Source organism: Micropterus salmoides, unplaced genomic scaffold (assembly GCF_014851395.1).
Source record: "Micropterus salmoides isolate LMB-PRFRI ecotype aquatic unplaced genomic scaffold, ASM1485139v1 Ms_hic_scaffold_22, whole genome shotgun sequence".
Classification (NCBI taxonomy): domain Eukaryota; kingdom Metazoa; phylum Chordata; class Actinopteri; order Centrarchiformes; family Centrarchidae; genus Micropterus; species Micropterus salmoides.
Genome location: NW_024041373.1, coordinates 11,600,556 through 11,621,956, shown reverse-complemented (window position 1 = coordinate 11,621,956; position 21,401 = coordinate 11,600,556). Strand labels below are relative to the sequence as shown.

Sequence of the window (21,401 nt, the reverse complement as noted above, 5' to 3'; positions counted from 1 at the left end):
TAAGGAAGGTAATGAAGGCATGAGCAAGGAAAATTGCATACTGCTTTGTATCATTCGAAGAAGAGGAGTGGGAATTGCTTAACAGATCTTCTCATACCCCTTCCTTGCAATATTAAAATCAAATTTGTTGGTGAATTCCTCGAAGGAGAGCAACTGACCGTAGATAGATAGATAGATAGATAGATAGATAGATGTATAGATTCTTCAGTATTTATCTGACAGTATTAGCTGAAAACTACTTTGCAGGTTCAGCAGATACAAAACATATTCAAAAAATAAAATATGATGAATTTATATAGAATAAACTACACAATAGTTGTTAATTAAAGTAGTTAATGAATCAATAATAATATTCCAATGACATATTATATCTGAAAAGGACAATTCTGCATAATTACACATTTTATCCTTATATTATTATAGTATTTTGCTAATAATGTGTACTTTCAATGCAGGATTTTTATTTTAGTAATAGTAAAGTATATGATACAATGTCATTTACAATTAAGTCACTTATAAATTATTTGCTGCTGAGTTTGTGTGTGGTTTGGGTTGCATTAACAAAAACAAGGTCAGAAATCACATACAGGCTCTGTGATTTCCCTTTAAAACGCATATGACCTCGTTTAGACTACAAGTGAAATGACATGTTGCTAATGCAGCCATCAGTGCTCAAATCCTACACGATTAATTTCATCTAATCCATAATAATCTCTTCATATTTCCACCACGTAGTATTACTATTTCTTTAAAGAAATCCCAACTGTGGAGTTCTTAGTCTATCAGCTGTCAAATGTGTTTCAATGTTTTGTACCGCAGAAAAACATTTCCCTCTGCTGCTGTTTCACTACTCCTGATCTTAAATGCATGCAGGCAAAACACAAACTCTCTAACGCGCACGCCACAGCCAGCGGCTCCAGCATTGTCTGGTTGCCTGGCAACTGTTGGCGTGGCGTGGTTGCTAGGGCCGTGTGGGAGGGGGGGAGGTGATGCTGCTCTGATTTCCAGCTGAATTGAGGCAGTCAGGAGGGAGAAGCCCCCCTCTTTCAGTCAACACACAGGACTCTATTGAACAATAGAGCCGTGCCAATGGGCCTGAGGCTAGTCAGACAAGCCCTTGTTCAGGGTCACACTGTGTTCATCCCACAGTCCTCCATGACTAATTAACTTACAGCAGAGAGTGTCGTTAGGACATCTGACGATGTATCCATCACTGGCACAGCCGTGGAATTTACATTAATGTGAGATGCATTTCTGGCAGTCTGCCACGTTGGTGCATTCAAAAGACATGCAGAAGTAAAAGGGAAAGCGTGGTGGAGCAGCCACACGTAGTGCTGAGCACAGCTTGCGCAGTCAAAACAGCTCTGAACTGCTGGACTTGGTGGGAAATATTTGCCAGCTGTAACATGGTTATGTGAAAACTGAGAAAGCAGCCACATGGAGAGGTAGCTATTCTAAAGAACAGACTATTATTAGCTAGAATTTTGATCTTGTGGCCTTCACAGCAGGTGGCAATGTTGATCAAAAATGTAGCTAGTCTAGGCTACTAATGTAAAGTGATGGCATTCTTGTGTTGTGGAGTAGAGTTTAGAGGGCACAAAAAATGTGTCATGTCTTATTTGCAGTGATAAAATGCTGAAGCCGAGCAGCAGCAGCTCAGCCTGGAATGAAGAGATGCTCGCAGGGATAACAAGAACAGGTTTTTATTAATATTTTGTAATACCATATATAATGCAATTGCATATCTTTGGCGAAAATAAATCTTATAAACATTTTATCAACAGAGGTTAGCATACAAAAACCAAAAGGTGTGTCCGTCCAATAGACATGGCAGACAACTGACACAAACTGATACTGGGTTGGCAGCTTTGTCAAATACAACAAATGTTCATCATACCCATAGGAACTGCAACAGAATTTCGAGGATCACATAATCAATATTCAGTAAAAGCTGTTGAGCAATGAAGCAACTGGGTTTGGAGTTTGGTAAATCGGACCCCAAAACGTTTAGGTACACACTGACTCTGTGTCACTTTGAGACCAATATAACATTTCTTTTGCAAGTGCTACAGAAAGAATGAGCGAGCTTTTCCTCTACATAATTTCTTTGCATTTGTCCGTACACTTGAATGTCTGAAACTACACAGCAGCCGCCTGGGGGACTGAGTGAGTCTGATCCAGTTTTTAGTGAAACATTTCAACATCCCATAACAATACTTGGAAGCATGAGTTATGAGTGGCAGTAATTTGTTTTTTCTAATCTGCGATGAGATCGAGCGTTAATCTTCAATTTGTGACTACCTAGTCATAGTATCTAAACATAAACATGAGACAAATGATTCAATCATCTTCAAAGAACTTCTACAGCACATGGGGAATGTGTCCGTCTTAAATTTTATACCCCAGCTGTACATCCATTTTGGCAACAAAAGGTTTCAGGATCAATGTTAATTAACTGTCTTCTATCCAGCATAACACAAAGCAAAACAAAACATCAAGAAAACCTGGCAGTCATGGTTAAATTGAAAAAAACAAACACCCGCTCTAAAGACAATAGACATTGGCAAAATACTTAATCACTATAACATAGTGAAAGAAAAAAAAGGTGTATTGCTGTAAAATAAAACAAGAAGAAAAACAAAATACTTATTAAGAGGAGTTCACAGAGGGAGAAAAATAAATGTGCCTAGTCATTCCTTTCAAATGACCAGTATTTGATAGAGTATGCATTCAATAATCCCATAAATTAATGTCATAAATAAGGTGATGATTAATGAACAATAATTTGTTCTTTTTTTCACAGCTAAACAAGACCAGTGTATGCAAGTATTACTTCTGAGAACTGCAGCGTACTCTGCTATGAACAGTTCCCACTCTCAAGCGACAAAAATAAACCAAAGGATTGGTTAAGTCACTGCACTGACCAGAGAGTCCTCTCCCATTTCCTGTTCGGATGATTCAGAAAACTAGGGCATTGTTACTCTAAATCACACACTACATTTTGGCAGCAGGGGAATAGAGTAACCCTTTTCAGTTTTACATCAGTGGCACAAGAAAACGTTTGGCACTGACCATGCATGCTATACTAACTGACACAACGTGATCTAGTCCTGCGGGAGAAAAAAATGATGATATTTTCGGCTTGTTACCCTTGTGCGCTTCCATGCTACCTTTTATTGTACGCTGCCTTTTTAAAAGCTCAAATGAGAATTGTGGCCTTTTACACAAGTGCCTCGCAACTTCCCCTCAGTGAACTGCATGCAACCAACTGACAATAAACACTCCATTTCACAGCTTGAGAAGAGAGCGTGCACTTCCTTATTTTGTTGTAGGAGGAAGAGCAAGGACGAAAACACTGGTGGCCAGCCAGAACTGAGGGCACAACATGAGAGCAGCACAGGTCTTCAACAACTCGCCTGCGAGCGACTGCACATGCAAAGGTCTCTCGGGCCATGACTGTATTGTCCCCTTCTTGTTCTTTTTAACAGACACACCATGCCTCAGGTTGTGAATGAACTTGGCCACGGGATCAGCCAGCATTAAAATGAGCTAAAGTACATGGTTCAAAAAACAAGGAGAACATAGGGAGGTATAATCAAACTGCAAATCCAAACAATGCTGTGGTAATTTACTGTCTGCTCCAGTTTTTGACTATTAACCAGCTCTGCATTCAAAAAGGACCAGAAGCAAGCAGGCCCCACAATACAGCTATAGCAAGGGAGATCTGTCATTACACCAATCACAGTCATTGGAGCAGTATATCTACATTGTCAGTGAAATAAAAAGTGGATTTGACCATTTTCTGTCATGACCATCATCTCATGGTTCAGGCTGAAGTCGACATGCACTATGGTACACACACACACACACACACACACACACACACAAATCTATGGAGGATAACCTATGAACACGCAGTGAACATCTGGCAATATGTGGCAGATGTTCGCTTTGCATAGGCTGTCACCAAACAAGTGAATATATGTCTGCACATAAATGTCAAAAACACACCGATGAATGGAAGGGATTGACAGGACGAGAACTGGATTTGCAAAAATAATTAAAACAACTTTCATTTGTATAGCACTGTTATGGCCGCACAAAACTGAGCGAAGTAGTATAGCTAACTTTGCAACTAAATTTGGCAGTGGCGGAGTAATACTATTTGCACATCTTGCTAATCCTGAAGTAATAAGTTTATCGCATAACAAGATCATAGTACTACTCCATTCATTCTCTTAATTGTAAAGTTTAACTAGCGTACTCAACTCTGAAAAATGCCACCATGAAGTAATGTGTAAAAAAAAATAAAAATGTTAAGGTTGTAGATTAATTATTGCATCTCTCTTACAAGAGGATTTGTAGAGCAGGAATTCCTTTCAAAACAGTGGCTTTTTTTTTTTCTTTAGCACAAAAAGGAGAAACTGATAACACCAGGAGGTTAGATTTTGTCTGTTACAAACATGCACTCATTCGCTTCATAAATAGATTCACTTGGAAGAGGATACAGGTTTGAAGAGGAAGCATGCAACGCTTTGAGTTATAAAACCTTCAGCTTTTCCCATTTTGTCTTTCGGAGGAAAATCCTTGAATCACAATCTTCTAATCCAACAGAAGCAGGCAGGTCATTTTGGATAGGTTTCATGATGGTTCTCCATAGCCCAAAATCCCACCCCCAGCAGTTACCCCCGAGTTACAAAAGTCTCTATATGGCTTTGTTCTCCTGTGTGAACGATACTATTGCCATTTGTTTTGTTGGACAGGGATATTCCCAAACAAAAAAAAAAAGGCTCAAAATGGCCAATGAACGATCAGATAAGGAGAAGGAGGCACACTGGGACACATGATCAGGGGTCAGAGGTTAGGGTTCACAGGGTCCGGAGTCTGGTGAGGCAAATCTTCATTTCCTGTTAAGTTTTGTGCTCTTGACAGTGCGTTTGGAGCCCTCCATGCAGCTGCGTATACCAGCAAGGTGCAGCAAGGAGCCGGCGGCTTCCTTCAGCTCGTCATCCACCTCCGGCTTGACCTCGCGCCGTGGCCTCTTACCAGAGGGCCACTTGATGGCGGCCGGACGTCGAGAAGTCTGGTGGACACCCCTCTCGTCCCAGAGGTCAGAGTCCTCGTCGCTGTGGAAGCCCTCGCTGCCAGCGCGGTGGGACTGCCTACGGTCGCAGCCCCCTTCGTCCAGGGAGGAAAGAGACGAGGAGGAGGAGCGGGAGGAGCAGCGTTGCAGGGCCGCACTGCTGTAGTTGTGGTCCTGCTTTGGATCACTGCTCACCAGGACAGAGTCGGGCCGGGAGAGGTCCAGTGGGCCTTCAGAGTTGCCTGAGGACAGCAGAAGATGAAAAAAGTGACGTTACAGACATGAAAAACTAATTTTACAGACTCTAGTTGGGAAAGTGTCTCGCTTTAATGGGTTTAAAAATGGTTTTGAGGGATACTAAGTAAATCCTAATGTAACTTTACAGTAAACTAGCTATTGATTTTTAGTTGGTTTTTTGTTTTGTTTTTCTGAAGAAAGAAAAGCAGAAATCAGAGAACCCAGTGAACCACAAACTATAGCTTTAGCCTGCTTTCTTTACAAGGATAAAGCAGAACTAAGACTTGTCTCAGCCCAAGAGGGAAAACCTGATTTAAAAATATCTTGTTGCTTGCATGTTGAAGCAGAATAACCACTGATGGGGAAAGCACAAAAGTTAGATGAGAAGACTGAGCCCGGTAACTTCCTTGCATCTCCAATGATTTCCAGGCAGCTGCTTCCAGCCAAAAACAGCTTGTGCATGACCCCCCGTAAAACAGGGAACTGGTACACTTTGGGTTTGTATGGATTAAACAAACGAAATATAATGTGTTAATCAGTGAACATTAGAAGAACTGGTACGTGGATTTTGTCACCTTTGGCGGAACCCCCTGCTTCCAGTCTTTGTGCTCTGCTAAGCTAAGCTTACCGGCTGCAGGCAATGCAAAACTATTCCTTTAACATGACTTTAAAAGACTATCTACAGGACAAACTATATGCAATCAGGTACAAGTAATGAACCCTTCCCGCGCAAGAACCAACACTTTACTTGTAAGAACAGGGGACACATCACATCACAAAATTAAAAGCACACAAAATAAAAGAAGATTTAAGCAATGACAATGTGGCATGTCAGGGGTAGGAGACAAGGAGACGGAAGAGGTGAAAGTATGGCTGCTTGTGGATTCTCTTACATGGGTCAACGTGGTGCCCTGGGGCAGAGTTTAAGAGCATCATGGCAGTGGCAGCATCAATGTCAGACTCTGGAAGAGGAGAGAACATGCATGATGGTCAGTCCTGAGGTGTGAAAGCATGGGAGCATGGCATCTCTACTAGGACTGGGAGGACTGGGTTCCTTCAATAAATTTTAAACCGGAGACATGGCAGCCCAATCATTGCTTACTGAATGGACTGGATATGCAGACCAGAGGATAAATTCAAGCCACTGATATTAAGAGTGCATCCGATCTTTCCAGACCTGACAAAGTGTCTAAAAGCCTCATAGCTCACTTCTGGGGCTCTAAATTATTAATGATTACAGTGAGACTGAGTGCTCGACACTCTGCACCAGCAGAACCTCTGCCTGTCGTCAAGGTTACAAATCCAAGAGGCAGAGGGGGGAAAGGGGAGGCTGAGACATCGACTGGGAACTCTCAACATTATGGTCTACATGAGGCATCAATGACTTGAAAGCAACAAATCAAACCAAGGCTTGAGGATAAAAGCACGGTGATGCTGAATGTTCTGGGGCTGAAATGTGCAAAGACAACATAATCAAAATACTGCACAAACACAAACTAACAAAAAAAACAACTGCACTGATTGATCTGAATACATACATTCTTGCTGGGCAGGCAGCTTTTACTGTACCTATCCGAACTGAGATAAGTTTGCTTCGGTCTCACCTTTGAATGAGCAGCCTTGTAGAAAGAGATGGCGAGGGGGGGAGGAGGCACTGCAGAAGGTAAACAAAAGACATGAATGGTCAGATTTTGAGTTTGCAAAGGAGAAAAAAGTCTAACAGTAATGGAAGTGCAGATCTCCAAAATGAAAGAAAAACCTGTTAAGATATGCTTCGCCAACAATGCCATGTCCACTAAATAAATGAAATACGGCAAGAATGATTTCATAGAGATAGAGCTGATGTGCCAATTCAGGTTTGACTAGCTGACAACAGTTTCCTTCAACATCAAAGCCAATTTAAACTCATAATTCACAACATCCAGAGAGCGGCTGATGAAAGTTTACCTGGGCGGGGAGGCGGGTGGTGTGCAGAAGGCATGTGCGGCAGGGAAGTGCTGCTTCTTAAGGGCTTGGATCAGGTTGGGGCGGTACTCGGGGTCAACGCACCAGAGAGAACCTTTTCCATTGGCCTGTAAGAAACAGCAGGGTCAATCGTCTGGTCAAACTACTACACCCAGGTTACAAAACCTGCCTCTAGATGAATCTAGATATTATTAGATAGGGAAAGTAAAGTCCTGATATTCCTCACAATTACACACATGTGTTACGGTACTACCACAGGTTTGTTCAGTATGTATTCTGATTGGTTCTTTGGTGATATTTAACATTTACGAGTGCTTCTTTGCACGTTACAGCTACCAACTGTCGATCAGCAGAATAGTGTGAAATCTGCATTTCCATTGCACCAGCGGTCAAAATATCCACACTTTGAAAAGATTCAATAAGAGAGTTAGCAATCAATTTTGTTTTCTGTATAGCTGGGTAATTGCAACACTACAAATGATCATTATTTATCAAAATAAAGGTCAAGTGGAACACTAAATCTTTTAGAGATTAGTCACTGTGGCAAAGCAATCAATCAATCAGCAACTTTTTCACCAATAAGCTTCACAGCAGCTTTTACACAAGACATGCTCTAATTGCTTTAAAACAAAAAATCTTCGAACAATGTCCAAAAATCTAAACTATTTGTTGCAATAACCTATTCTTAACCCCTCAAAATGATGCACAGAATTATTTGTCAAAGAGCTCATAGCAAGTCTCTATTTGCAGAAATGGTAAAAACATTTAAGTTATAGTTCTTAGAAGAGCATTACATCAAAAAACAAAACAGGGGAAAATAGCAAATGCATAACTAAGAATTCCTCAACAAAAGAAAGAAAGAAAGAACTGCTCCGTGGCACTGTGTGGGGAATTAATTTGTCTGTTGGAGATGTGTGCGGGAGTGTTTTAACTGTCACTTTATCTGATGGCGGCGTATTGCCCAGTCTGGGAGGAAAATAGAGGGAGGGAGACGAGGGAGGCGAGGGAGGGAGGGAGGAGAATAACCTTGACTCAGATTACCAACCAGGCCTGATGCAGGAAGAAGGAAATGTCTCCATAGCAACGGAAACCACCAGCCAGTGTCATGTGAAACTGGTGCTGGTCTCTCAGCAGACGAATGGCTCACACTGTGCACCTGCATGCTGAGCGGCCTGCACCTCGCCATGTTGCTACTCGCTGAGCGCAAACAGCCATCCCCTCCCATGGTGGGAAAATATGAGGCACAGCCTTGGCACCACGGGCTTACCGGTCACAAGTCTGAACTCATACTGAAGCTCAATATGGCTACCATCGTGTCATTCCCTGGATCAGTACAGTAACAGTCTGACTCTTAGAAACCTTGCCACCGCCGCTTTCTAAAACTTGAGTAACAAATGCAACCATACAGAAGGGCAACAGAAAAGCTTATAGTGTATTACTGTTGACATGTTCAGCACTTCAGCTCTATGAAAGGCCCTGAAAGCCTATTTTCTTAATTAGTGCTTTACTATTTACTCACTAGAGAAGTGAAGCAGCTCAGTCGGAAACAGGTGATGTGAACTACCAATCAATATTTAGCAACATTTCAAAGAAAATTTGATGACAGCTTTGAGGTTGTTTATTAAATGTTACTAAGCCACTTGAGTGATGCGTATTTAGTCATAAACATTTAATGTTATACAGGAATGTTTTTGGGGGCTTTAAAATCAGAGCTACCTCTCTAGTTCAATTTTGTTCCTCACCACATTTTTCAAAACAAAAGCTTGGAAAACTAAAAAGATATCGCAAACATTACTGCGTGATCACAGTAGTGATACTTTCGTCAGACGAAACTAAACGAAATATATTCATCAACAAACTTTTTTCCCGTGACTAGAACAAGACAATGTCGAGACGCCGACAATGTACTTAAACACTGACTGTCACTATCTATCTTGAAATGCAATATTGTTGACGAAAAATGGCAAGACTAAAATGTAATTCATAAAATAAAAACATTAATAAAATGTCTCTTTCTTTTTGTCAGTATAATGAGGAGAAAATATTACAGGCCACATCTCCCTCTAAATTTTCACTTGAACAGTGTTCATTCAGCAGTATTTTTTTCCTTTCTTCCTGTATTTTGAATGCTGGCCGACCAGGTGAGGCCTGGTGCGCGAGAAAAACGTTACTGTACTTTGGAGGATGCGAACGCTGGTGATGAACACAACATGCTAGGGAGAAAGAGGTGCTTAGATATTTGGTCCCATTTCAAATACAGTGAGGCGGACAAAAAAACAGAGTGCCTCATTATATTGGACAGCAAGCAATGTGGTTAAAAGATTTTTGGAAAAAACGCTACGAACTTGAAGCGGCATATCAAGGCTAATTGAGGTAAGTTAATGTCACCTTTACAATAAAAATGAGAACAAAGCTAACATTCAAATGTTACAAAACAATTTATCTATATGTGAGATGCGTGAAATAAAGACCAAAATCATAAATATCTCTATTTTTGTTAGAGCAGATTGACCAAAATGCTAATCAAAATTATACTAATGAGTTAGGAAAGACTAAAATGATGTTTAATGATTAAAACTAGACTAAAATACTTTAGATTTTCTTTTGACTAAAATACACAGACTTTTAGTCTACTAATACTTGATTAAAAAAAAAATTTTTTAAATGGCTGACAAAATTAGCGATAGTTCACACAGAGGGCAATCACAGCAAAATGTGTTTATTTTGGGTTAACACCGCTGTAACAGCGTTACTCCAGCAGTCAAACTCACGCGCGAGTAAGTTCGCTTCACTTTGTGTAGGAACACACCATTACAAAGTAAGCTAACAAATTTGCATATTCCTATTCAGTTCACAAGAATGTTTGTGCGGGATGTGCAACTTCTCTATTATTTTCTTTCTATACAGGAACACTAATACAAATGAGTGCGAGTGACACGTAACCCTGCCAGGACAAGGCTGGCAAAGATCCTTGTAACAAACTCATCTCAGCAACTTTTAGGTCACGTTCGCTTCTTTTCTCGCAGTTTGACGTTGAGGTTTCCAACTGTGGGATGCTTCTCCCCCTGCTTAAAAACAGTTACACTGCCTTGTAGTGCTTGGGGAGATAAAGTCCTATCTTAGTGTGCTGTGTTTGCATTTCTTCTGAAGGAATATCTGTGACCTTGACTGGATTCCACCCTTATCACAGCAGAGACAGAGGACCCTGCGGCTGTGTTGCAGTCCCGGACACTGTCACATGAGCCACATTGCAGCGTCACACTACAACGCACTGTTCGCCCACAGTGTTTTGCTAAACAAAGCAGACACATTTTGACCTATGTAAATTTTAATATCACATCATCAAACAATGATGGCATGACGGCAGTTTCGAGAAGCATAATTTAAACGGTGCAGTTTTCCAGGTTTACCTCTGTGTTAAGTTAGGAGAGAGTTTGCTAACTTACCTTTCCCAAACTCCTTTCCACCTTGCGGAAGCATTTGTTCAAAGACAAGTTGTGACGAACTGAGTTCTTCCAGCCAGTGGGAGCGTTGGAGAAATAAGGAAAGTGCTCCAGAATCCAGCCATAGATTTCTTTAACAGGCAACGATTTGCTGGGAGACTGCTCAATCGCCATGTAGATGAGAAGAGAAAATGAGAAAGGGGGCTTAGACTTCAACGAGTCTCGCTCCCGGCCCCTGCTGTGTGACGAAGATGAGGACGAGGATGACGGGCCCTGGCTGGACCCGTAGTCGCCCTCTATGTCAAAGAGAGGGCTGGCGCTGGGCTGAGCTTCAGGACCTCCCAGAGTGAAGTTCTGAAGCAGGTTCTCGTGCAGCCAGTTGAGGTTGGTGAGCTCCTCATCCTCCGTACCTCCAGTACGATCCACACTGGTCGCCAGCGGACTGGACGCACACTCCGCCTCAGGCAGTGTTCCCACACCGCAAACGCCCCTGAGCCCTGTCCGCTCCTCTTGCATACCCGGAATTTCCGTTTTCTTATCTGGTGACATCCCAATGATTGGACCCATTAAATCAAAGAGGTCTGTAGAGAAGAGAGAAGAGGTTGTAAAAGATGAACAGCTCACATATAGACAGAAATCACAGTTTTTGATGGTGAACCGATTTTCAAAACAAAGTTGGCAATGTGAAATAACTGGATGTGACATAATGGAATGATGTGCTATTCCAAGCGTTAACCGTGTTTTCTTAAATTCTGCCTGGGTCCTTTAGCTGTGCCTGTGGCCTCCTGTCGCTGTGCCTGTCTGCCTCTATTGCACTGGCCCTCTCACTGCCCCTCTCCTCCACGCCTGGTGAGGACAGAGAGCCCCCCCCCCTTCCTTTGAGTACCTTCGAGGAGGTCCTCTCAAGAAACTGAACCAACTTAAGGCTCCACTCCTCGACGCCCACCGCGTTTCAGCCAAGACGCAGATCCTCATTATGTGTAAATGAGCATGAAGCCATCCAACGACTGCAGGAATGAGTGGAAGGCCTCCATCTTACAGAGTGGATGGCTCTTATAGACTGATCTGCTTTCAGCCAGGATCAAGTCTCAATTTGTCACAAGCCAGATTAAGTAGTGGAAAGAGGCTACAGACCCGGGAACTGTCAGTCATTTAACAGCACTAGGAAATTCAATATTGCTAGTATTATTAACCAATTCCACCCAAGTACCCTTATTAATAAGATAATGATTTTTTTACGTGGGCTCAGAGGAAGAATAGTTGGCATGTCATCTTCTGCAATAGCAATGATCCTGTCAAACGCTTTAGTTGAAGCTAATGTATCAAGTTATGACTTTAATTACAGCCACAGAAAATCTGATCTGATCTGTCCATGTCTCAGCACACTTATTAAGTAAGCACTTATCTGACAATTAATGTTGTCCAATAAACCTGAATAAACTCTGTAAAACCATAAAAAAAAGCACTGGTCTTGCACACTGGTTGGTGAGGCCAAGAGCACAAAGAGATCAGTCTCTGGCTCCGCTCACAAAAAGCTTTATGTCCTTTAGTGTCACCATGACAACCATGCCGTCCCTTCAATTAAAAGCAGAAATCCCACAAACAAGATATATAGATACAATAAGAAAATAAGTAATCCATGCTGGCTGGCTCTGCCACAGTCCACCACTGAACAACCCTCCTGTAACCAAAATGCTCCTGCTGCACCCGTGGATGGACACCAGATGCCAAGGTCTGGGGTGGTCTGGTATGTTCTGGATCCAAACTGAGATGGGAGTAGGATGGCGAAAAGGTAAAAGGCGCACAGAGAGCGCTGTAAAGGCATACATTTTCATTTCTGCGATAAGATAAGAATTGGGTCAAACTGGAGAGTGTTTGCACAGTGGGTGAGACAGGAGAGGGAGTGTACACGCACGCACAGATCAGTTTGTCAAAGCAAGTCAGCAAGGACAGGAGGGGGAAGGAGGAGGCTTTAGTGCATTTACAAAATGACTGCTCTCAATGAGGGGATAAACATATAGCAGATAGATCCTATTTTGGTTTAGACTGACTTCTAAGGCTGCTCTGTAGGTGACGTCATGTTAGCTACATTTTGTCCTGCATTCTGCCCGTCAATCCTCTATTGTATGTGTTTTAATATGTCAGCACCACTGAAATTTGTACCACATACACTTCTGTAATTTTGATCGTGGCCAAAAAGGAAGTAAGTCAAAGAGCTTTCCAGGCCAAAGGCAAAAGGGACAGGCTACAGAACATAGGAAGAGCTATAACAATGAAGGAAATTCTTTTCTGGAAGGACAGAACAAGAAAGAAAGAGAGAAAGACAGAGAGACCAAGAGACTTAGAGGAAGGAAGAGAGAGAGACAGAGCTCTGAGACTCAGTGGTAGTGAGGTGGACTATGTAAGTTATCCTCAGTCTAGGATGAATCACGGCTCTCGGCAAAGTAGAGCAATCAGATATGTCAGGCAGCTAGAGAACTGCCCATTTGTGTTAAAAGAAAATCTCTGTTCAAGAAACCAAAACACAAAAAGATATCCCTCGACATGACAGGTTCCAACTCTGAGTGAACTTACAAATAGAAAGGGGACTGTGCAGGCAGACATGCCTGCAGTGTCAGAGGTTCTTCATCCTACCAGCAATCATTTCAATCTTTGTTTGATTAAAAAGGTGTAGTCAATGTGTTTTCTGGACCCAGGGTCAACAGTAAACACTCCACATGGATGACCTTTCTTCTTTTAACAGGTCCTGAATGACTGTCTGTAAACCTGACTCAGTTTGGTGTCAGTCACGGGCCTGGATAAGTGTCAGACCTATGATTAACCTTAAAGCACAAGAGAGCTTCAACTCAGTCCATCTTCCCAGCCCTGACCTCTCAACTGGGTCCCTGGGTGCCAGGGAACGCTTACGGTCTTTGGAGCAGCTCCTCCCGATGACAGTCATTTAAATATCAACAGAGGCAGGGTGGACGGACTGAGAAAGCTGCCTTGCATCCAGCCAAACACAAGAAGTGTTTTACCATGACTGCAGCTGGTCAATTACCACTGCTGATGCAATGATCGCAGTTATCTCTGTTTTTATGAGAAAGGCATCAAACAGAGGCGGCCTGGAATGCAATGATAATGGGACACTAGTGTGTAAAGAGTGGAGAGAGGAGAGGGAGCTAATAAGCCGCGCTGGCCTGTTGACTGCAGCTCATCCTTGAAAATACACCAAAGCTGCAACGGTGCTGACCTGATGGCTCATCTGCAAGTTAAAATAGCCCCGCGTACCGCCAGCCTCATCATATTCATGTGCAAACAGGCAGGCACTAACAGCAGGTGCCAGGGCACATTTTTCCCCCCTTTCAAACTGCTCTTTTATCCTGTTAAGCACTTAGCCTATTCAAAAATACACAAAGACATATGGAGATAGCTTTAAGTGGCAAATCAAGCCGTTGACGTGTCAAATAAGTACAGGGGCAACGTAAAGGAGATGATAGTAGCATCAAAATGAAGAGGTACTGGTTTGAGATGTTTTCTGGGAGCGAATCTCGCGACCCGGACTCAGTTGCCACGGCAGCCAATGTTGTAAGGGAAGCAATTGTGCTCATGTCTGTGCATGAAGAGAGAGCTAATGTGGGGAGATCAATACAGGCGGAAAATGCTGAGGCCAGCAGTCTGCTGCTGTTCTCCACAAACCTGTCTGACAAAGAGCAGTGGGAAAGGCCACAGCCAACCTGGATGTCACAGCACTACTGACTAAGTGCCGTTAAGGCACACTTTATAATACCCGTTCCATGTACCAAATAGCTAATTTATTCAGTAGTAAATTACACACAGCTTATATTTTTATTAGAATAACAGAAAGAGATTTCAGGAAAAAAAAAAAAAGATTACACACGTAACAGCTTTGAGTTCATACACAGCTGTACTCACGCCACACCCTCTTCACAAGGTATAAACCAGTTGACACAAACCAGTTACTCCTCTGTAATAGATACACAAAGGTGTGTCGCAAAGCCCCATGGCAAGGCATGTTATTTGAAACCCTAACTGATATTTAGGTGACTACCCAGTCTGGCTGGAGCTCTAAAAATGTGAATGAGACAAAAGGGGGGCTGAGTTAGAGTGGGAGGGGGAGAGAGAGAGATCGGTGCTGTTCCAGAGCGAGGTAGCCAAGTGGCAGTCTTTTATTTTACGGGAAGGTCAAATTATGTCATAACAAATAAAAGCAACCATTAATGTGAAGGCTAATCAGGCTACTGTCAAAGCATGTCTAAATTATACATTTCCAAATAAAACTACTCAATGGATTAAAACTATCTACTCAGTGTCCGAGGTGAAAGCAAATGAAAAAGCTGGCACAAAGCATCACAATTGGCCCCACACTCGGCCCATACAAAGGAGCAGTTGTTTTTGCTCTAGTCATGTTTCAGAAGTGCTCAGTATTCACCTCACAGTTTCAAGCAGAGGGCCGGGAGGGAAGGAAACACCTCCTGCCTGTTGAGGAAGTTCATTTTCAGAAAACAAATTCAGACTTCACGCAGAGGCAGCTAGGCCTGCCCTACACCAAAACAGTGGACTCGGCAGCGAGAGGCCGAGAGGTAGCGTTTGTTGAAGCAGCAGTATTTACTTTGGCAATCTATGAATTCCACCAGCATGTAGCTTATAGGCTACTGACAAACACCCAAGTCAAACCTAATGAATTGACTGATGCAGTCACTTAACAGTCAGGGGAAAACAAGAAGACTAAACAATGGATCATGATTGTGATGTTCACCGAAGGTATTAACTCTATATAGTGATTTCAAACTCAAACACACGACTGCACTTCGACTGTCAACTGAGGTGAGGCCTTCTAAAAGTACAAGCCAGCCCCCGACTAACACTGAAACCTTATCTCTTGGGTCATGTGGCTCTAAGCTCAGTGTACAACACTGAAACACCACCAATCAACATGCACAACAACCTCATATATTGCCAAATACTAAAAACAGCCCTAGGACCAGACCATTTGCTTTACTGTAAACTAGGGCCTAAATCCCAGTAATAAACGATGGAAGGGATATTTTTGGAGGCATAACGCATGTGCCTTTAACAGTTTGGTCGAAGTTTCAACATAAGCCCTTCCAGGAATGTCTTCTGTACGAGCTTATGTTCCATGTTAATACTATAAGGGTTTGTAAATGGAACTTTGTGTACAAAATCCCAGATACCACCAGCAAGGCCCTGCAGGAAAAAGCCTGTTTTCCTGAATCACTGCAAACTCTGGTGGAATCCTTCATAGGTATCCGCTTCAAATAGCGGGGAGCGGGAACGCAGGGCTCTCACAGAGACCCAGAGAACGCAGCATGAAGACAGCTGGAAGTACCTTGCTTTCAGACAATGAAAATATTTACTGAAGCTTCTGAAGTGAGTGAATCAACAGACGTGCATGCACAGCAAAAGATGAACATGAAGGAAGTAGCAGCAATATAACGTAAAGACAGGCTACAAGTCTTGAGCTCAGCGCTCTTCTTCTGGCAGCACTGAACGGTTGGCTACCTGCATGGTACATTACAGCCTGTTTTATTTGTCTTTCATCTTGTTCATTCTTTATTGTAAACTAATAATTATTAATCCCTGCATTGTTATTAGGCATGTGTATATCTTTACATGTAATTTGTGCTAATATAATACCTGAGTTTCAGTACTGAATTGCTACCTTTTTAGTATCTTTTTCATATTAAACAATAAAAGCTAAATTCTCTTTAAAACATTTCTTGTAGGCCTCTATGTACCAACTCTCAATACGAGAAAAGTTTCAATACGCAGTGCTACAAAGAAATTGAGATTTGATAGTACCCAGCCCTAACTTTCCTTTACATAGAGCAAATTAGTTGTAATAATCATAGGATAGCTTGGTGAAATCAAAGGAAATACAGGATGCAACATCAAACAAGTTTTTATTGTACGTCTCGTAAAGAACACACACACATTTTTATGGCGCCACACAAGTGCATGGCCCTTTCATATTCTGCTCAAATGAAGTTAACTTGAAATTTTTCAACAAACTTTTTTTCCCCCCAATAAATCACCATGGTGATCTGATGACAATGCCAGACTCTTAAAATAGCAAAGCTCTAGACATGCTCTAGTAAACTGAGTTTCATACTTATTCATGGATTCAGCTGTTTCAAGTACAGAGCCCAGTATAAAACTCATTCAAATAACAGTGATGCATCAGTTTTATGTTTACATTTCACTTCAGGCAAACACCTACCCAGCCCTTCACCTTTAATTACAACAATGTGGAGCACATTTCAGCAACAAGACAATTGAAAGTGCTTTACATTAAACATAAAAGGGCATACACTAAATTGTTTAAGTTCTGTGGCACCTGGTTCCAAAATATTGGTAAACTGACAACACAAACCCCATTCAGCCCCACACATCCTAGAAGATCTTGAATCATTTGCACAAGATGGTCAGCCTACGTCGATGTTGCCATCAATTCAATAAAACCCTTTAATTCCGCCAGGGGTGACGAGACAAAGGCCCATTGTAACACAGGACACAGCCGTGCTTCCCTCTTCCTTTCTCTCAATCAAGGAAACGGTCACATTAGTGGTGCTTTCAATGAGGCAGGCCTTAATGGGCTGCGTCTTGAGTCCACCCCGTCAGCACTGAGACAGGCACACGGACAGTTAGGGGTTTAGAGAGGTGTAGGGGAGAGAAGGAGGGGGTCTGCTCACCATAGAGTCAGTGCATATGTGTAAACACTGTGACCAATCAAGAGATGTAAAACAATAACTGGAGTAGACAGAGGGGCGCCACAACAGGAATATACACATCGCCCATTTGCAATACTTCTGTAAGTACACACGGGCAGAGGCAGGCGTGTGGAGGAAGAACTGAACTGGACTAGAAACTCAAAACGTTCACATTCAAACTATGTATTTTTAGATTTGCAGAACCATCTCAACCAGTTCTGTGTTCTTTTTGATGTCATGACATTAGGCTGACCCTAGTTTGTAAAATAGTGATGTTGTTAAGTGGAAAGGTTAATGGATAAAAATTGGATGCCATTTGCTGTATCCTGGTCTCTCAGGATTTGCTAAATGATGTGAAACATCACAAAAAATGTTGATCATCTGAACAAGGACTAAAAAAAACAAACTCGTGACCAGAGAAACTAAAGGAAGGGATGTATTTTACATTTGCATCTCAAATTCAGAGCTACCACCTATGTTTGGTTAGCAGAATGTCACAGACCCAAGACAGCAGAAGTTTACGTACTCGTGGGGAAACACACAGAGGGTGTGAGCAAGTGATGAAAACACACAGCACATGAAGCAGCTTCAATCACTCAAGTCAACCACCACACAACTGCATGAAGCGGTCACCTCCACAAGCCGGACAAGACAACGTCAGCAGTTAGGGCTGGTGCTCGCTGATTAGTGACTAATCTCAGCTAGAAATGTGATTGTTCAATTTAACAACCATGCCTCATAATGGGAGTTAGGAGAACAGGAATCAGCTATGAACACTTAAATACACTACTTATACTAAAGTAGCAAAGATCATGTACTTTCACTTTAATTTATTTCCCACTTTGAAAGTGTTCAATACTGATGTTAAACAACATCAGTATTGAATACAGTCACTTCAAGTGAACAAAGACTGCTAACTTCCTTCTGCCAATCATCAAATTATTCAACCTCCTCCATTACAAAAATAACAGTTAAACCAAATCCAACTGTTTAAAATCATGAGTAATATCAAAATCACAATTGACTTGGTAATTTGTTTGTTTTTTTAGAACGGCAGGTTATAAAACCTTGAGCTTTTCTGTTTAGCCAATCCATGAGAAACCAGGTTTAGACTGTGTTAAGCAATCCCAAAAGTGTTGTGCCACATGGGTCGGCTTTCGTAATGAATTTAAAACCTACAGTCACCCAGAGAGAGACCTGCAAAGAACATGGTGGATTTTAGAGGACGCAACCCTTCATTTACTCTGGGTCAGAGTACACAATTCTCTGATAAGACTGATTACATGGCAACACCACCATTTTGAAGTGCAGATTCTTTGCCTCTCTTGTCTAGATAGAGAGGGGAGTAACAGCTACAAGCTACAATCCAGCACTATGCCATTTCTTTATTATGATCGTTTACACTTTATAGTCATCATGTTGTGATGACAGAACAGGACAACAAAGCTTCAACGGATTTAAAATATACTTTCTACACGAGAAATGTACTTGATAAGATGTTGTACTGTGGTGGTCTCTTTTATCACGTTGCTTCGTTGTTGTCATACATCCTCTGAGGAGCATCTTCCTGTTCTGTCATCAGTACAGTATAATGAAGAAACTTCACCAACGTGTACACCAAGTTGTAAAAACGAAGTGTTGTTCTAGAGGAGCTTGAGATATATTTGATACCACTGTGTCTACAGCTGTATTTGTATAGCCAAAGCATGGACATGGAGCAATACATTGAAGTATGTGACAATCAGGGCATTTTCACTTTTGAAAAGTGTTTTTTAAATTAGAATAAAAAGTCTAAACATTGATCTTATCTACGTAACTAATTTAACAAGAAGGCCAACACACCAGGGTTTACCGTTAGGATTGTATGACAAATGATACTATGACTCATGTCATCGATTGTCACATTGCTTATTGTAAAATTCAGTTTCAAGTAAAAGCATCTGACTCTCAAGTCTACCGGTTACATTTTCAAACATTTTGCACTGTGAGGAGAAACCTAAGAACAGACCAGCATACTCACAAAGACTGGGCAGTCTGCCTCTTATTTCACCTGTACTTCGGTCTCTTACTGAGGAAGAAAAGAGCCTCAAACCACAGAGTAATGCTACCCCATGGTAACGACAATGTCTTAGAGGCCTATTCCAGCAATTCAAATAACTGTATGATGGCCCACAACTGAAGATTATTCAACTCCACTGACAATATGTTAAACCCATGCAGTTGTTAAATCCATTTCACGTGAGCAATAACCGCATCATTGGGGTTACGACAAGTCTTATTTATAGTAATGAATGTCTGTAAAGTTAGCAGACACTCATCTATTCTGGGAGGCAAAAGCACTTCCCCTTTAGAGGCATCTGTACACGCAAACATGTACAGGAGTGGATACAGGCTAAAACTACAAACAACAGCAGAGACAACAGATGGTTTGACCTACAACACAGCCATGGAGATTCAATAAAATAATGGCAGACAACATCTGTTTCGTCGCCTTTGTCTTCTATTTATCACTGGGGCTTTAACAACTGCCAAGCAATAAGAAAGGAACGCTGGTCTACATTAATGTCATAACCTCAACAAAGGAAGAGACATTTTCCCCTCACTTTTTCCAAATATACACAGAAATCTCAGAGCACAAAATGAATTTTAGATGAGGTTTGTCCAGTCCAGTGAATACAACACTGGCAGGCAGCAGGTAGACACTACAAGGGGCAGACAACACCAGACACGTGGAATAACACAAGGCAGTTGAAGACCTATTCAATAACAACATATAAAGTACATCCAACTGGCTTAAACAGAGATATTTTTCCTGCACTCTGGCATTGTTTGTAGAGCACTCTATATCTGGGACAATCTTGTGATAATCCATTACATCATGTGCTTAGCTAGCCTGTGTAGCCTCCCAACCTCTGGTGCCGTCGATTTATAACGTTACCATGAAATTTATACATATGAGGGGAAGGTATGCGTCTTAAATTAACACACACACACACACACACACACACACAAAAGATTTAATATCTCTGTCTCCTACAACCTGAGAAACTACGCGATAAAAGACATTTAATGAAACCCCGAGTCTTTCGCCAGTGGAAAAGATATGCTGAAAGTGCTGTTACTAGCGATGAAAACTAACTGCTAGATATGCTGGGGCATTAATCACCACGGACTCGAGACTACACTCACAAAAAAACCACAAGCAGTAACACAATGAGGAATACAAAGTTACACGTAATGACGTGGACTATTGCACAACACTTCCCGACACACGGGACTCGTTACGAAGTAACTTATCTGCGGTTAGTTACTCACATTTATGATTGGTTTTAATTCGAGTGAACTTAACACGTTAATGCCTACAGCACAAACGTGCGGAAAAGTAGCGTTAGCAGCTGCTCGATGGGTCAGTGAAGGTATATCTTACTGCTAGCGTTAGCATAATATTTTAACTAGCTGGAATATTATGGTAATTATATTTCCATACACAAAACGCTAACCACTCTTTGGTGCTATAAATACCCACACTAACTCTTGAAGCTCGGAGCCCGGAGAACAGAGAGAAGTTAACATTAGCTAGCTGGCCACATGCTGTCGCTTGCTCTGCCATGCTGGCTGCTCTGAGCAAAGTCACTTGACCACATTTACTTTTAGCTTGTTCGAAACACAATCCCCCCCGAACACCGTTTAAATACAGCACCCTTAAACAAACGCTTAAATACTTACAATCATGCACGGCGTGCCTCGGTGCGGTGTGTTTAAAGCCACGTCTGTGCGCAGTTTTATTCAGCTGTCTTGTCTCACACAGTGTCAGAGATCAGATCAGCAGCTGCTTCCTCCATACACACGCAGAACGCGGATCACAGAGCGCGCGGGCAACGCTACCAAACCCCTCGCCGTCGTCATGGCAACAGGTCCCACTTCAGCCAATCAAAACCCCTC

General features: G+C 42.0%; 1 protein-coding gene across 2 annotated transcripts; it reads right to left on the bottom strand.

Moving 5' to 3' along the window:
• Positions 1-1,687: 1,687 nt before the first annotated feature.
• foxn2a (forkhead box N2a) lies at positions 1,688-21,338 on the bottom strand. 2 transcript variants are annotated; one of them, XM_038737022.1, is made up of 6 exons: positions 21,186-21,338; positions 10,732-11,309; positions 7,268-7,392; positions 6,925-6,974; positions 6,214-6,282; positions 1,688-5,325 (listed from the first exon to the last, which is right to left on the bottom strand). In XM_038737022.1, the coding sequence occupies exons 2-6, from the start codon at positions 11,293-11,295 to the stop codon at positions 4,901-4,903; spliced, it is 1,233 nt and encodes a 410-aa protein (XP_038592950.1). In that variant the 5' UTR covers positions 11,296-11,309; positions 21,186-21,338; the 3' UTR covers positions 1,688-4,900. The 2 variants fall into 2 exon arrangements, with proteins under 2 accessions (XP_038592950.1, XP_038592951.1); XM_038737023.1 differs by lacking the exon at positions 21,186-21,338 and adding an exon at positions 19,480-19,696.
• Positions 21,339-21,401: the final 63 nt, after the last annotated feature.

What these genes read in the sequence shown, in the direction of transcription:
- foxn2a (XM_038737022.1), bottom strand. Translation starts at nt 11,295, where the DNA reads ATGGGTCCAATCATTGGGATGTCACCAGATAAGAAAACGGAAATTCCG. An exon ending in TGGAAAGGAGTTTGGGAAAG is followed by an intron (nt 7,393 to 10,731) that starts GTAAGTTAGCAA and finishes TGTTTCTTACAG; the next exon opens with GCCAATGGAAAAGGTTCTCT. An exon ending in ACAAGGCTGCTCATTCAAAG is followed by an intron (nt 6,283 to 6,924) that starts GTGAGACCGAAG and finishes CTCCTCTTCCAG; the next exon opens with AGTCTGACATTGATGCTGCC.